The 15,202-nt window shown below is 37.1% G+C and overlaps 2 protein-coding genes across 2 annotated transcripts; both read right to left on the reverse strand.

Annotated features, from left to right (window-relative positions):
* Positions 1-9,607: 9,607 nt before the first annotated feature.
* LOC111994383 (uncharacterized) lies at positions 9,608-10,009 on the reverse strand. The gene has a single exon (XM_024026255.1). It carries the CDS (start codon positions 10,007-10,009, stop codon positions 9,608-9,610), a length of 402 nt encoding a protein of 133 aa, XP_023882023.1.
* A 2,354-nt stretch (positions 10,010-12,363) lies between these two features.
* On the reverse strand, positions 12,364-13,800 carry LOC111994382 (uncharacterized mitochondrial protein AtMg00810-like). The gene is made up of 2 exons (XM_024026253.1): positions 13,675-13,800; positions 12,364-13,593 (listed from the first exon to the last, which is right to left on the reverse strand). The coding sequence occupies exons 1-2, from the start codon at positions 13,798-13,800 to the stop codon at positions 12,364-12,366; spliced, it is 1,356 nt and encodes a 451-aa protein (XP_023882021.1).
* Positions 13,801-15,202: the final 1,402 nt, after the last annotated feature.

Genomic DNA, 15,202 nt, shown 5'->3' on the forward strand with positions numbered 1-15,202 from the left:
GATATTCGCCAAGAAATCAGAGAAGAACCAAGAAGAAAGCAATAACCAGTGGTGGACCTGCGATCAGTGGGGTCTCCTGCCCAATCAGCATCAGAAAATGCACGGAGAGTAAGAGGAGACTGAGCAGAGTAGAAAAGACCATAGAAGAGAGTGCCTTTTAGGTATTGAAGAATGTGCAGAACAGCAGTATAGTGAGTCGATCGTGGAGCAGCCAGATACTGGCTCACCTAGTGAACAACATAGGAAATGTCTGGACGAGTGACAGTGAGATAAACCAAGCTGCCAACTAAGCGTCTGTAAAGAGAGGGATTAGACAATGGTTTCCCCCCTGAGGGAGTCAGATGTGCATTAAGCTCAACTGGAGTGTCAACAATCTTACTATCAGTGAGTCCAACGTGAGACAAAAATTCAGAGGCATACTTGGCTTGAGTAATATAAAGTCCATCTGTAGAATGAGTGATTTCAAGACCCAAGAAGTAGCTGAGATGTCCAAGATCTTTCATCTCAAACTGCTGACTAAGAAAAATCTTGAGTTCTTGAATGCCACTGAGGTCATCACCAGTTATGATCATATCATCCATATATAAGAGAAGTAAAATAGTGTCTTTGTCAGTGCGATGAAGAAATAAGACAGAATCATAGTGACTAGCCATGTAACCCAAGTGAGAGATGGTAGAGCTAAATTTGGCAAACCAAGCTCGTGGAGCTTGTTTAAGGCCATAAAGTACACGTTGAAGGTGATAAACCTTGTTTGAGTCAACAAAAAGACCAGGAGGAGGTTACATATACACTTCTTCACTTAAATCCTCATTAAGGAATGCATTTCTAACATCCATCTGAAAAATGTTCCATTTACTGGCAGCAGCAACAACTAAGAGGGCATGAACAGATGAGATACGAGTAACCGGAGTAAACGTCTCTTCATAATCAATCTCATACTTTTGTGTAAAACCTTTTGCAATAAGACGAGCTTTGTAGTGCTCAATGGACCCATCAGAGCGAGTCTTAATATTGTAGATCCACTTACAACTAACCACAGATTTCTCAGGAGGAAGTGTCACCAAATCCCAAGTATGGTTTTTAGATAATGCATCAAGTTCCTCTTTCATTGCAATCTGCCATAAAGGGTTAGTGGAAGCCTCACGATAGGTGTGAGGCTCGTGTAATGTAGCAAGAGCAGTGTAACAATGATAGTCAAGTAAATGTGCAGGAATAGATTTTACCCTAGTTGAGTGACGAGGTGGAATGTCTTGTGCAAGATCTTCAGGTGGAGTAGGAGTAGGAGACCTAAGCTCAGGATTAGGGTTGAGTAGTTCGTCTTCAACCTATTCATCTTTCACCTGTTCATTAAAGGGTGAACTAGGAAAAGGATCAGTGATATCTGGTGGTTGGAGAGAGAAGTCTATAGCAACAGAATCAGGAGCAACTACAGGAGGATCAGGAGCAGCTACAAAAGGAATATGTGCCTCATCTGAAAAAAGATCTAAAACAGAGGAGGAAGACAAGGGAGCACTGAAATGAGAGAGCTTGACAAAGAGGCGATGTTCCCAAAAGATAACATTACGGGAGATACGAAGACGATGAGAGACAGGATCATAACACATATACCCCTTTGAGTTTCGCCATAGCCAAGAAAACAATAAAGCCTTGACCGAGGCTCAAGTTTGTTATGCTTATGTGACTGAAGAAGAACGAAACAAGCAGAACCGAAGGAGCGAAGGTGGTAAAAGTCTGGAGGTGACCCAAAAAGGCGCTTATATGGAGTTTGATTTTGGATAACAGGACTCAGAATGCGATTAATAGTATAAACAACATGAAGAGTAGCTTCACTCCAAAAAGGAGCAGGAACTTTAGTAGAGAGAAGGAGGGCACGAACAGTGTCAAGAATATGACGAAGTTTTCGTTTGGCTCTACCATTTTACTGAGAGGTACCTAGACAAGTTAGTTGATGAACAGTGCCATAGGAATGCAAAATAGCTTGGAAAGCATATTGAGTATATTCAAGAGCATTATCAAATCGAAAAATTTTGATGCGTCTAGAAAACTGAGTTTCAACCATTTTTGCAAAATTAGAATATACTTCCAATAATTTAGAACGATGTTTCATATTAAAAATCCAGCTATAGTGAGAGTAATCATCAACAAAGATAACAAAATATTTAGACCCACCAATACTAGAGACAGAGGAAGGCCCCAAAACATCAGAATGAATAAGGTCAAAGATATCAGTGGATATGAATTCACTAATATTGAAAGGCAAAGTTGGTTGTTTTCCTAACTGATATGAAACACAATCAAAATTTTTTATAGACACTGAACCTAACAAACCTCTAGAAGCCAATTGTTGTACTCGAGAGGAAGATGCATGACCAAGTCGAGCATACCAAAGTGCAAGGGAAGGAGTGGAAGAAATTGCAGCAGCTGCAACAACAAAAATAGGAGCAATAAGTGGAAGACGAAGGTTGTCCACGGGAAACATACGCCCAACTCTGGGACCAGTCCCAAGCTCCTGTCCCGTCCTAGGATCCTGCACAATGCACCCAGAATAATCAAAGGTAATGCGATAACCAAACTCAGCTAATTGTCCCACAGAAAATAAATTATAAGAAAGGTCAAGAACATTAAAGACTCCAGGAATCGAGAGGTTAGAGGTTGAAACTGAACCTATATTATGACCAGACATTGTGGAACCATTTGCTGTGCGAATATTAAGAAGGTGCAGTGCAGGTTTAAGGTCAGAAAATAAGGACGAGTGAGGTGTCATGTGATTACAACAAGCAGAATCCATAAGCCAAGAGGTAGGAGACATACCAGATAAAACTGAGAGAGAAGAGGAAGAAGATGCATTACTAACCATACGTATGATATTGGTGATGATATTTATAAGGTCAGCTCTAGAAATGGAGAAAGTGGATCCAAAAGACTTAGACTGGGCAGAGACAGGAGCCATTGGTTGGACGCTCTCAGTGTTAGCAATAGTAGCAGTAGAAATTGAAACAACTGATTTGTTGCGATGATAGCAAGTCTCAATATTGTGACCAAAACATTTGCAAAATTTGCGAAAACGTTTGATAGATTGGCCGCGACGATTGTTGCAATAAAAAGAAGACATGTCCTTATTCTTCATTTAGAATCAAAATTTGCAAAAATAAACTGCAAAAATGAAATCTACGCAAAAAACTGGGTAAGGAGCACCTAAACTGCAAAAGTTAACTATGGTCAAAAAGTCAACGGTAAACACTGGTCAAAGTTAACTTAGAGTCAACGGTCAACGCTGTCAAGTCAACAGATGACGTCAGCTGACGTGGTGGACGATGATGATGTCAACAGATGACATCACCTAGGGCTGGCGTCAATAGGTGCAGAACTGGCGCATGGCAGCGCGTGACGGCGCGTGGAGGTGCGTGAGAAGGTCTGACGGTGCGTGGAGGCGCATGAGAAGGTCTGACGGCGCGTGGCGGTGCGTGAGAAGGTCTGATGGCGCGTGGAGGCGCATGAGAAGGTCTTGTCCGTAGAATCTTTTGGAGGCGCGTGCAAGCTCCGATGATGATGAGGTTTCCACGATTGAGTAAATCGGGGCGAGAAGATCACTGTGGTACCTGAAAAATACTTGTCGGAGCAAGATGCAAGGCAAAAACGATAAGTGCAGTGGTCTGTGTGATGCGGGACTTCTCAATGACGGCGACTGCAGGTCCGGAACCTAAGGACGACGATTGAAAGACGTTGGAGGTTCTACAGCGAAAGGCTGCGGCAGCGGTTGTGATGGCAGAAGCGATGTTGAGAATAGTGACACCAATAAAGACAAGACTACAAAGAAAAAGGTTAGAGCAGTGGTTTTGATACCATGTTAGAAATACTGAATGTAATTGTATTGTATTTCTTGATAAAAGAATGTACATAGGTGCCTTTATATAGGAGGCATATGTGTGCAGTACAAGTAAATATGTGTGCTATACAAATAACCTAATTGGGCCTAAAGCCCACAACACTATATACGTTAACAATACTAATTATTCAAGTTGTCTCCCCCAACAAGTGGTATTGGAGTTCATGGCGGTGTGTGGGGCAAAGATGATGTTATATTACACCAACCAAGCCCATAAAATTCAGACAAATGATCTTAGAAAAATACCCAACAAAGGAGGAGTATTATAGTCATGGTGCTAGACAACAGTGAAGTGTGAGGTTCCATGGAGGATAAAAGACGTGTTGAGTTAACATGTGGAGGCCCATGGATGATGTATTATACCCATTTCAGCACGCATGTGTGCTCTACTTTTGTATTATACAGAATTTCGTAGGCATCCAAATTATACAACTTGCTCACAGAGTTCACTGTTCTAATTTGGTTGTTTTCTACATTTTTGGGGGGATTGAGGAATACCATTACCTGGCAGTTGGTAAGACCTTGACTACTGTACAACTATGACAGTAAACGAAAAATTCAATACTCTAATGCTTCGAATTTTCCAAGTAATACTTAATCAAACACTTGACAGTTCGCTGATTCGTGAAAAGGTTTACTCCTACGCAAAATGTTCCATCAATTTTTTGAGTTCCTGACATTTTAATCAAACTTTTAGAAAATTATGCAAATCATATCGTTTTCTACCTCAACTTAAGCAAATAAGCTACCCAAAATATAAACCATACGTTACGCCAACTCAGAAAATGAAATGACTGAATATAGACTATCAAATATGATCACGCGTTTTGGACTTGAATTCGTGAATGAGACCCTCCAGTCAATGTTTTTTTTTTTTTTTTTTGAGAATGACAGTCAATGTATTTGAGTTCCAATAATGTCAATTATCATTTTTTGAAAATTTTCCATAATTTTCCATCCAGAAATTCATACCGTTTAAACGACTTCAACCCATAGCTGAGAATCACCCAAAATTTGCTTTTATCACTCGAGAATATTCCAATTAATGCATATGGCAAGTACTCTCTGTCTCTGAGTTGGTTTCTTTTGTTTATTTGAGCATACAAGGACAAACACATTGCACAATAAAAAACAAAAGGCAAAACCATATTGCTGGCCTCCGAGGGAACAAACTAGACAAGAATGCACGGCAAGACTTTACTCAATGCTTGAGAAACTTACCCAACAATCATGATGCTAAGACTTGAATTAACATCATTTGGAACTGATCGAGGAAGACCTTGTGAAGTCTTAAGTTTAATCTAATTAATTCTCACTTGCATAGTTTTCTATTACATGAGACTTGAAAAAAAGCATAGAGCATAAGTATAGTTTTTTTTTTTTTTTTTTTTAAAGAAAAAATCAGTTTACATTATATTTTATGTACATAAGACTGTATTCAAAATACATCAAACATCAATGTGGACCCAGACCATACTGTCATGTCATGTTCAATGTTATTTAATTTTTCTAAGAATTTCTTGAAAATTCAGAAGAAGCAGAAGAACGACTTCCCCTCGATACGGACCCTGACTATACTGTTCATGTTCAATGTCATTTAATTTATTTAAAGAATTCTTAAAAACTTGTTCATCAATATGGACCCTGACTATATGTACATAAAATATAATGTCATTTACATTATATTTTATGTACATAAGACTATATTTAAAAAAAAAAAAAAATCTTAAAAACTTTCTTCAATTTAATACGTAACTTAAAAAGCTTATTTTATGCTTGTCGAAGTCCACTTTCCTTATCATCAAAATTGATGGGACTGACGAACTTATTTACTGAAGACGACGACCATGAGTCCAACGAAGACATCCTTGAATGAGCAAATTAATACCCACTGATAGGACTGACGAACTTATTCGCCAAGACGACCTCAACAATACAGACGAGGGCATACTTGGACGAACAAAACCAGTGCCCACGTCACTGACGAGGGTAAAGCCATCCATTCAATACAGCCAATTAATACATAGGGCAGTTACAGATCTAGCTGTGTGAGCCGTTGGAGCACATTGAAGCCACATTATGAGGCACAAAACGTTACTAAGAAGAGCATTAAAACCACCTTAATTGCCCAAACGGCTAGGAGCTGTAACCGAATATATAAAGCCTCCACATTGCCAAGTGCAAGGTACATACACACACAAACACTAAGAGATCTCTTTCATTCTGTCCAATTACATTGTTTATTCCCAAGAGAGCTTCTTATACTGACTTTGGCATCGGAGGCATTGTGGCAGGCACCACACCGGTGACCACCTTTGAGAGTACGTTCATACAGGCTGAGAATTGGTTTCATCTGACCAACTCTACTGATGAGCTTACGCTTCATCAGTATAGCTCTACTGACGAACTTACTCTACTGACGAACTTATTCTACTGACAAACTTACTCTACTGACGAACTTACTTGACTGACGAACTTACGCTTCATCAAAAATATTCTTGAGATGAGTTGGGTTAAGTATCACAATAAGGAATATAATCCCTTACAAAATGTACCGGCTAAATAAAACTTGAAAACTTAAAAAAAAAAAAAATTAAAAAAAAAAATCAAATTATAAAATAGAAATCTTCTGTCTCTTAAAAAATCTACTATAACCCCTATTAGCTTTAAGACTGATACAACTTAATAAATCTAGTTTAGACCCCCTAAACAACTTATGTGATGGAATTAATGGATTTATTGAACAAGTTTCTTATGAATTCCACGCAAATATTACAAGCAATTTACTTCAACCACAATTATAATACCAAATCACAAATCTATATAGCATCTAAAAGTTTAAACATATTAATTATTGTTGCTACGTTTCTTTTAAGACACATCAACAAAGCATTTTGGTCTAATTCAATACACTTTGGTCTCTTTGGTCCGTTTAGTCCTCCTCAGTGTAGCATGTGTCCTAGGTCCTAACAATTCCTATGACCAGTTTTTGCCACAATTTCCTAAACTTTGGGCAATTTAGAGAAGTAGGAGCACTCAAAGCAGCGTAGCTATATAGCTATATAGTTATTTTAGCTACACCAAAACACAAAAATCTGAACACTGTAGTTGAAAAAAAAATTATTATTTTACTTTCACACTACTTTTTTTTTTTTTATTCTTTCTGCATTTCATTCCCCTTTCTCCGTGTCTCTCTCCTCACTGCCTTTCCATCTCTTCTTTCTTCCTCCACAGACCCTTCTTTCTTCCTCCACAGACATTTCTCAACCCCGTTTCGTCCTTTTCACACCCACACTCTCTCTCTTTATGTCATTTTCGATACATTTCGTTCTCTCTCTCTCCGTTTTTAGCTCTGATCGAGTCCTACATTACCGACCCGGCTCAAATCGGAGCATTTCGGTTTCGATCGAGGACTAAGCCACGCCGTTGGTGGTGAAATCGAGTGGTCCGTATCAGTTAGGGCTCGATTTTTCGGTGAAGACCATGAAACCGTACCCCTCGGCTCACGTCTCGTCGGACAGTACCGAATCAGACAAAGTTTCGGGCATGGGTTTCAGTTTGGCTGTGTTGATTTTTCTAGGTTTTTGTTTTGTTCTTCTGCACTGGTTTTGATGGGCATGGTGGGGTTGTGTGTTGGTGGTTGAATGAAATATTATTTTATTGTAGTGTTTATATTATTTTATTATGTTAAAAGCTAAAATAGATTCACTGCTGTAGGATATGAGAAGGTAAAATAGATAAAGTGACTTTTTGTATAGCTAAAAAGCTAAAAATTTAGCTCCACTGCTGTGGATGCTCTAAACAACTGCTTTCATATTCATCTACCATTTTCTCTCATTCATTCTACAATTGATCATGTTAGAATTGTGGTAAAAGTTGTGATACAAAGGTTATGTTCCGAAACTTTATCACATCCTAGTATATAATATGATATGATTTGTGACTTGTGTGGTATTTACGTTTAGAAAATTTTGATGATAGAATTTTAGTTTAATTTAAATTAAACATTTGTTAAACCGATTGGTGTTCAATCCTCACCTACAAATTAAAAAAAAAAAAAAAAATTGAGCACTAATACATCAGGTAACTATAGAAGTAGTTGGTAACAGAAATTAAGCCAAACATAGATGTTAGGTTCTAAAATTTTAGAACAATTGGCAAACCGTAAGTACAAACTTGTTTATAAATAGATTCCTAAATCATCAGGTTTGATTAAATAATGCTCAAAATGCTGCAAGTCAGAATACAAGAACATACAAGCTGCAAAAAGAAGGATTCAAAACATGCTAGGTTTGACCAATTGAAAATTAGGCTCGACTGATCGAAAATCGTAGACAAGATTTTTCTGTAAAATTTTAAATCAGGCTCAAGCCCACAAAAATGTTTAGGGTTTCAATCCAACACTACTAGATATAAAAGGAAAACCCTAACTACATTTTCACATATTTGAGAAGACTTTGGAGGTGCTCTTGTGAGATCTAAAAGGTATTGTGTCTTCCTCTTTCAAAGTCACTATCGAAAATCATTCTCATATCATTAAATCTGGTAGATCTGAAATTGCTGCAACAAAATCAACAACTGTTGATGATCTAAACCTTCAAGGGTGATCTTGAAGTCACAAATTGGAGGGTTTGTGTTGCTAAACCTTTGAGTGGGATCTCATAATCACAAGCGTGGGTGCTTGTGTGGTGCAAATCCAAAAAGAGAAATCCGTGGATTCAGAGCTTGCATGTGATTGTATCAGTAAGTTACTACTTGAGGTAGCAATAGATTTAGGATTAAATCTGATTGTAAAAACTTCGATTCTCTTAGCGCGGGACATTGACTAGTATGTATAATATTTATTGCTTTTTTAGGGTTCATATTTCTAGTTTCTAATGCTTTTTTTTTATTATTGTTTTTTTTGGCTTGAAAATAAAGAGTTTGGCCTAAGTATATAGAATAAAACTTCATACTTTTCAACCAAAAAATTAAGCAAATAAATGAATTTTTGAGCCCAATCAGTCCAAAATGAACTGAATGAACCGAATTGATACTAAAGTGGAACAAATAGACCGAATGAACCGAAATGAATTGAATGGCCCAAAATGCTATGCTAATGTAGTTTAACAGATGCGTAATAACATTAAATGCTAAGATATACTAGAAATTTAGGGGCAGGTCTTGTGTATTGCAGTTTTTTTATTTGCACCTGTGGTGTTTACTTAATCGGTCAATTGTGTTGCTCTGCAGAGTGTGTTGTAAGTTGTTATCTTCTTGTATTTGTTTCATTTAATGAAAGTTGCTCACTTGCTCATCAGAAAACATATACTGGATTTCTGCAAATTCCAATTGAGGCTGGGACTTTAGTATCAGAGTAGTTTTTTTGAAAGTCATGTTATTCATGACTCATGAGTAGGAAACTCATTTGAGTGGTTCACTACTGCCACAGAATGGGATTATCTAAAATAAAAATCATAGCTGAGAATATGTATATTGATCCATTGTTGTCGAAGACCTCAGTCCCAAGTGTTCTACAAACCCAATTTCTAAATGTTTGCCAAATATAAGAGTTAATTAAACTAATAACCAAATTCAATTTTTCCAAACAGTTCTTCCTAGCTCTATGAAAACAATAATAAAGATAATATATCTAGAGCCACATGGCTTTGTGGTATTGTATGATTTTCTTCAAATCTGGTTCCAATCTACCTGGGCTTGTTCTAAGGAACAAAAAAAAATCTATAACTCTTCTGAGATGCTCTCAAGCACTGGAGCGGTATTAGTTGACATAACACAAATTTGATTTGTTGGTATTTGCACAAGCTCAAGTGCTACATCCTTGAATTCAAGGACACCTCCATCCTTGCACTTAGATAACATTCGAGCTGCCTCTTGTTTTGTCATACTGACCTTTACTCTAATCATCTCCTTTTTCTCAACTGTAGTACTGCCACAGCTAGCTCCTTTCACAAAATGATCTCTGTATGCAAAATGATCTTTGCTACTCTTCTCTGCAGACTTCTTTCTTTGTACCTTCTTGTCTAACTCATCTCTGTATATGGTTTTTGAATAGGTATTGGGTTTTCTAGGTACTAGTAGTTTATGAAATGAAATTCTGTCTAAGGCAAAGGAGTTCCACATATTTAGAGAGTGTGTGAGAAAGAGGTGTTGGGCGTGTATACAAGTGTATTAAGAGGAATGATGGTAGAGGTAGTGATATGGAGAATGAAGAATGAATTGTGAATTTATAGGAAGTTGTGAGAGAGGGGGGAGATAGTGACAAGAGCATGGGAGTGTTATCTTGGACACCAGGAGCAAATAATATTGGTGAACTTGGGCGTAGAGTATACGATATTGGAAAAGTCTCCTATAGTTCAATCAATATTCATCAGACACTATGATCAAAATATATATATTCATCAGACAAGTTCTAGTGGACCCTTTGACTGTCAAAGTAGAACTTTTAATTTTTAATTATTGATTTAATAATTAATTTTGTTTAGGGAAATTGCTTGGGCATAACTACTTTTATTGTGGAGGAAAATTGTGAGAGTGGAACCTAGAGTTGCATGCCTTTTTTTGCCTAACCTGACGTAGGACAGTTAGACAAAGACTGATATTCAACTTTTGAATAAGTCACTGCTCTTTTTTGTATGAGGTTTCTATTGGTCTTTTGTCATTGAGAGTAGGCAACCTCATATTGGCCAACATAGACGGAGCAACAATATTATCTACGCACCCATTTTTACACCAAATTTACAATTTGTTAATCGGTATGATTGTGAGTGATTGACAAACAATTATGAGTCCATGTAATTCATAATGGGTAGAAAGACACTAAATTTACAATTTGCTAACTGCTATAATTGTGAGTGATCGACGAAACATTATGAGTCCATATAATCCATAATGGGTAGAAAGTTTTCACCATTCAGAGTCTCATAAATTAAGAAGTTGTATAATTTGAGTGTATCTTTAAAAGGGAGTGGTGTATAAATTAGAATATTAGAGCCATAGAAATAGAGGTCCCCTAGTGGTATACAAATGATGATCATCATCATAGTAGAGGCTACTTATGTAAATTGCTCATTTTCTTTATGTTGGGGGCTTGAGGTATGCCAGTACTGTGTAAGATGATGATCATCATAGCTAATGCTATATTGTAGACCTTTGACAAAAGATCACTACTCAATAGTTTAGTGCTTTAGCACTGCTAATTCATGAAGGTTATTATATAAACAACCATCTTCCCCCCTATAAGTTTGGTACATAATATTAATATCTCAAAATTTTTTTTTTTAGAATCTAATATCTCAACTTTTTTTTTTGAGAAAACTTTAGAGTATTAACATATTATTATATGATAAGAATAAAATTTATAGTGTCCACCTCATAATTATTGTTCTTTACTATTAAGCCAAAATACAAATAAATATATTTTTGGCGGAATTCAATCTCAGATATCTTATTTGATGACAATAGATTTTACAATTAAGCTAATTGGAATCTACTTCTCTTTAAAAAAAAAGAAAAAAAAAAGAAAAAAAAAAAAAGGTAAGCAAAACCTACCTAACTCTGTAACCTACAAAATAATGACATAACAGTCAATCTTATTATAGAAGCAGAATTTTATTAGCAAATGACATCGTCGACTATATTTATTAAAGAAACAACCCCCTTCTCGACTAGAGTTTGGTACATAAACAGTAGATCATTTCTGTGATTTCGACATCATGATGAATCATTTTCTTCTATGGTATAGTTTGCCACCAGAAAAGTGAAGGCTTGTAATTAGTAAAGTTATCAAAAATAAATAAATCAACTTAGTTACGACCAGGTCTTTTTGAAATTGATGCTCAGACCTGGTCTTAGCCAATGATATGATTGAATTGAGTGGTTAATCAACCTAGCTAGTTACGCGCTTTAAGCTTGAATTGGTGCCTAACCCCTCGACTAAGTCAATTTTGTAGAGTTACTATACTAACAAGCATCATAATGGATGTATTCACTTATTTTCTTGAATGACTCCAACCAATTTTGTCATAGAGCTGAAAATCACCCCCCCCACCCCCCAAAAAAAGAAAAAAGAAAAAAAAAGCATTGCTCATGGATCACCATCATCTCAGCCTGGTTGCTCAAATCGATGCACCCTCTTAATAGCCTTTAAATTCTTTGCTTAAATGATAAAAAAAACTCTTCCATGTCATCATCATAAAAACTTTATATTGCAATTTATAAGAAAGTACAGAGAGCTTTGGAATGAAGAAAATATCTGTATTGTATTGAATGAATTGTATCTGTACATGATCTGGTTTAAATACAGAAAACAGAGTAAATACAGAAATTCCCAAATGAGTGGAAACGGTTACAGCACGTGTATTGTTAGTTGAGTCACGTGTGAATTACTCTTACTTAAACATAACACTAAACTACAAGCATTTACAATGTACAACTAAAAACTACAATGCTAAGCTGTTGTTCAACTCATATTTTCATCACTGCACTTCTTTCTTCTTTTGTTGCCTTGCTTTCTGATCTGAATCATAGTTTTGATACGCCCCCTCAAGATGACAATCTGGACTGTGAATGTTCACAATGTTCATCTTGGCAAGTAAAACCTTCAATTGTTGACCACTGAGGGCTTTAGTAAGTAGATTAGCTAGCTGTGAGTGAGTGGGAGTGAAAAACAATCTTATGACTTTATCTTCAACCTTGCCTCTGACCAAGTGACAATCTATCTCTATATGTTTGGTCCTCTCATGAAACACGGGATTCTCACCAATATATATAGCTGCTTGGTTATCACAAAACAGCATTGCAGGCTTTGGATGGCACATTTCTAAATCCTTCAACAGAGCCAACATCCAAGTCATCTCACACATTGTCACTGCCATGGCTCGATATTCCGCTTCTACAGATGATCTAGATACAGTGGATTGCTTTTTAGACTTCCATGAAATCAGAGAACTACCCAATAATATGCAATAGCCAGTGGTTGATCGTCTAGTGTCAACACAAGATGCCCAATCTGCATCTGTGAATGCCTTCAAATGCAAATCCGAAGTGGAGGATAACAAAATACCTTGTCCAGGACTTCCTTTGATATACTGTAACACCTTATAGGCTGCATCCAAGTGAGGTTTTCTTGGTTTTGAAAGAAACTGACTCAGTTTATTCACTGGATATGTGATGTCTGGTCTGGTAATAGTTAAATATATCAACCTGCCAACCAATCTTCTATGAATGCCAGGATCAGGTAACAACTCCCCATGGTATTTGCTCAATTTTAGGTTTTGTTCCATAGGAACTTTGCTAGGCTTGCAGCCTGTCATGCCTGCATCTTTGAGCACATCCAAGGCATACTTCCTTTGACACAAGGAAATGCCTTTATCTGATCTAGCAACCTTAAGACCAAGGAAGAATTTTAAATTTCCAAGATCCTTTAATTTGAACTCTTGATCCAGGAACACTTTAAGTTCTTCAACAGCTTGAATATCATTGCTAGCTATGAGAATATCGTCCACATAAACTAGAAGTGCTGTGAATGATTGATTAAACTTCTTGTTAAAGAGGGAATAATCTGACCTTGACTGTTTGAACCCACATTTGAGAATGGTGGATGAAAATTTTGAGTACCACTGCCTTGATGCTTGCCTAAGGCCATATAAGGATTTGTTCAACTTGCACACTATGTTCTTCCCCTTGCTGTGGAATCCTGGAGGCAGCTGCATATAAACCTCCTCATGAAGCTCTCCATGAAGAAAAGCATTGTTAACATCAAGCTGAGTTAGGTGCTAGCCCCTTACAGCAGAAATGGCAAGCAAGGTCTTGACAGTTGTCATTTTAGCAACTGGAGAAATAGTCTTAGTGAAATCCAAACCTTCCTGCTGTGTAAATCCTTTAGCTACAAGATGGGCCTTATACCTTTCCATTGTGCCATTAGCTTTATACTTCACTTTATAGACTCATCTGCACCCAATGCTCTTTTATGAGATGGTAAGGGAGTAAGAGACCAGGTTTGGTTGGATTCTAAAGTAGCAATTTCAGCATCCATTGCAGATTGCCATTTGAGATCTTGAACAGCCTCATGATAGGAATGTGGTTCAGAAACAGCAGTGATAAGAGAACAAAAATGGGCATAGGATGGAGATAAAGTAGATGAACCAAGAAATTGGGATAAGGGATATTTTGTACCTGAGGTGTGGGAAGCTGAACCAGACTTGATGGCATGATTGGAATGGTCAAGCTGATCAGTAATAACATTGCTGCATTTAAAGTCTTTCAAATAGGAAGGAGGCTTAGACACTCTAGTAGATTTCCTCAAGGATGGATTGGAAGGAAGAATAGGAGGGTCAGTGATCAAGGGATTAGAACTATCAGGAGAAACAGTAGGGAAATCACAAGGTGGAGAAGTAGAGTCATCAGGTAAAGGAGAATGGAGTATAGGATTTGAAGGTAAAGCAGGCAGGTTAGGATCAGGTATGGACTGAGGGATGACAGAATCAGAATGTGAGGTTAAAGGAGAATCAAACAAGGCAGGTTGAGAGGTATTAGAGGTATCTAGAGGAGGAAAAAGATGAGGAAAAGTGATAGTGGAGTGAGGTGAGGAAGAATAAGTAGATGAAACGAAAGGGAAAACAGTCTCATGGAAAATCACATCTCTAGAGATAAAAATTTTCTTAGTGACAAGATTGAGTAATTTGTAACCTTTGACACCAAATGGAAAACCCAGAAAGACACAGGGAATAGACCTAGGATCAAATTTTGATCTGTTATGAGACAATGTGGATGCAAAGCAAAGGCAACCAAAGACCTTTAAGTGAACAAATGAAGGTGATTTGGTGTAAAGTTTCTCAAAAGGGGTTTTATTATCTAAAAGGGAGGAAGGCGGTCTGTTGATAATGTACACAGCAGTCAAAACACATTCACCCCAGTAGGAAATAGGTACATTAGACTGAAATTTTAATGCCCTTGCAATGCTTAAAATATGTTAATGTTTCCTCTCCACAACAGAATTTTGTTGTGGAGTGGCAACACAAGAATGCTGATGTATAATGCCATGAGCAGCAAAGAAATCTTTAAGAAAGAATTCATGAGCATTATCAGTTCTAAAGGCTTTAATGTTGGTGTGAAATTGAGTAGAGATCATTTTATAAAATGAAATTAATAATGGTCTAGTTTCAGATTTGGACTGCATAAGATAGACCCAAGTTGATCTAGTTGCATCATCAACAATGGTGAGGAAATATCTAAAACCATTATGAGTGGATCTTGCAAAAGGACCCCAAACATCACAGTGAATGAGATCAAAGGCATTAGCAGATAAATGATTGA

Source organism: Quercus suber, unplaced genomic scaffold, assembly GCF_002906115.3.
Source record: "Quercus suber isolate HL8 unplaced genomic scaffold, Cork oak 2.0 scaffold_140, whole genome shotgun sequence".
Classification (NCBI taxonomy): Eukaryota; Viridiplantae; Streptophyta; class Magnoliopsida; order Fagales; family Fagaceae; genus Quercus; species Quercus suber.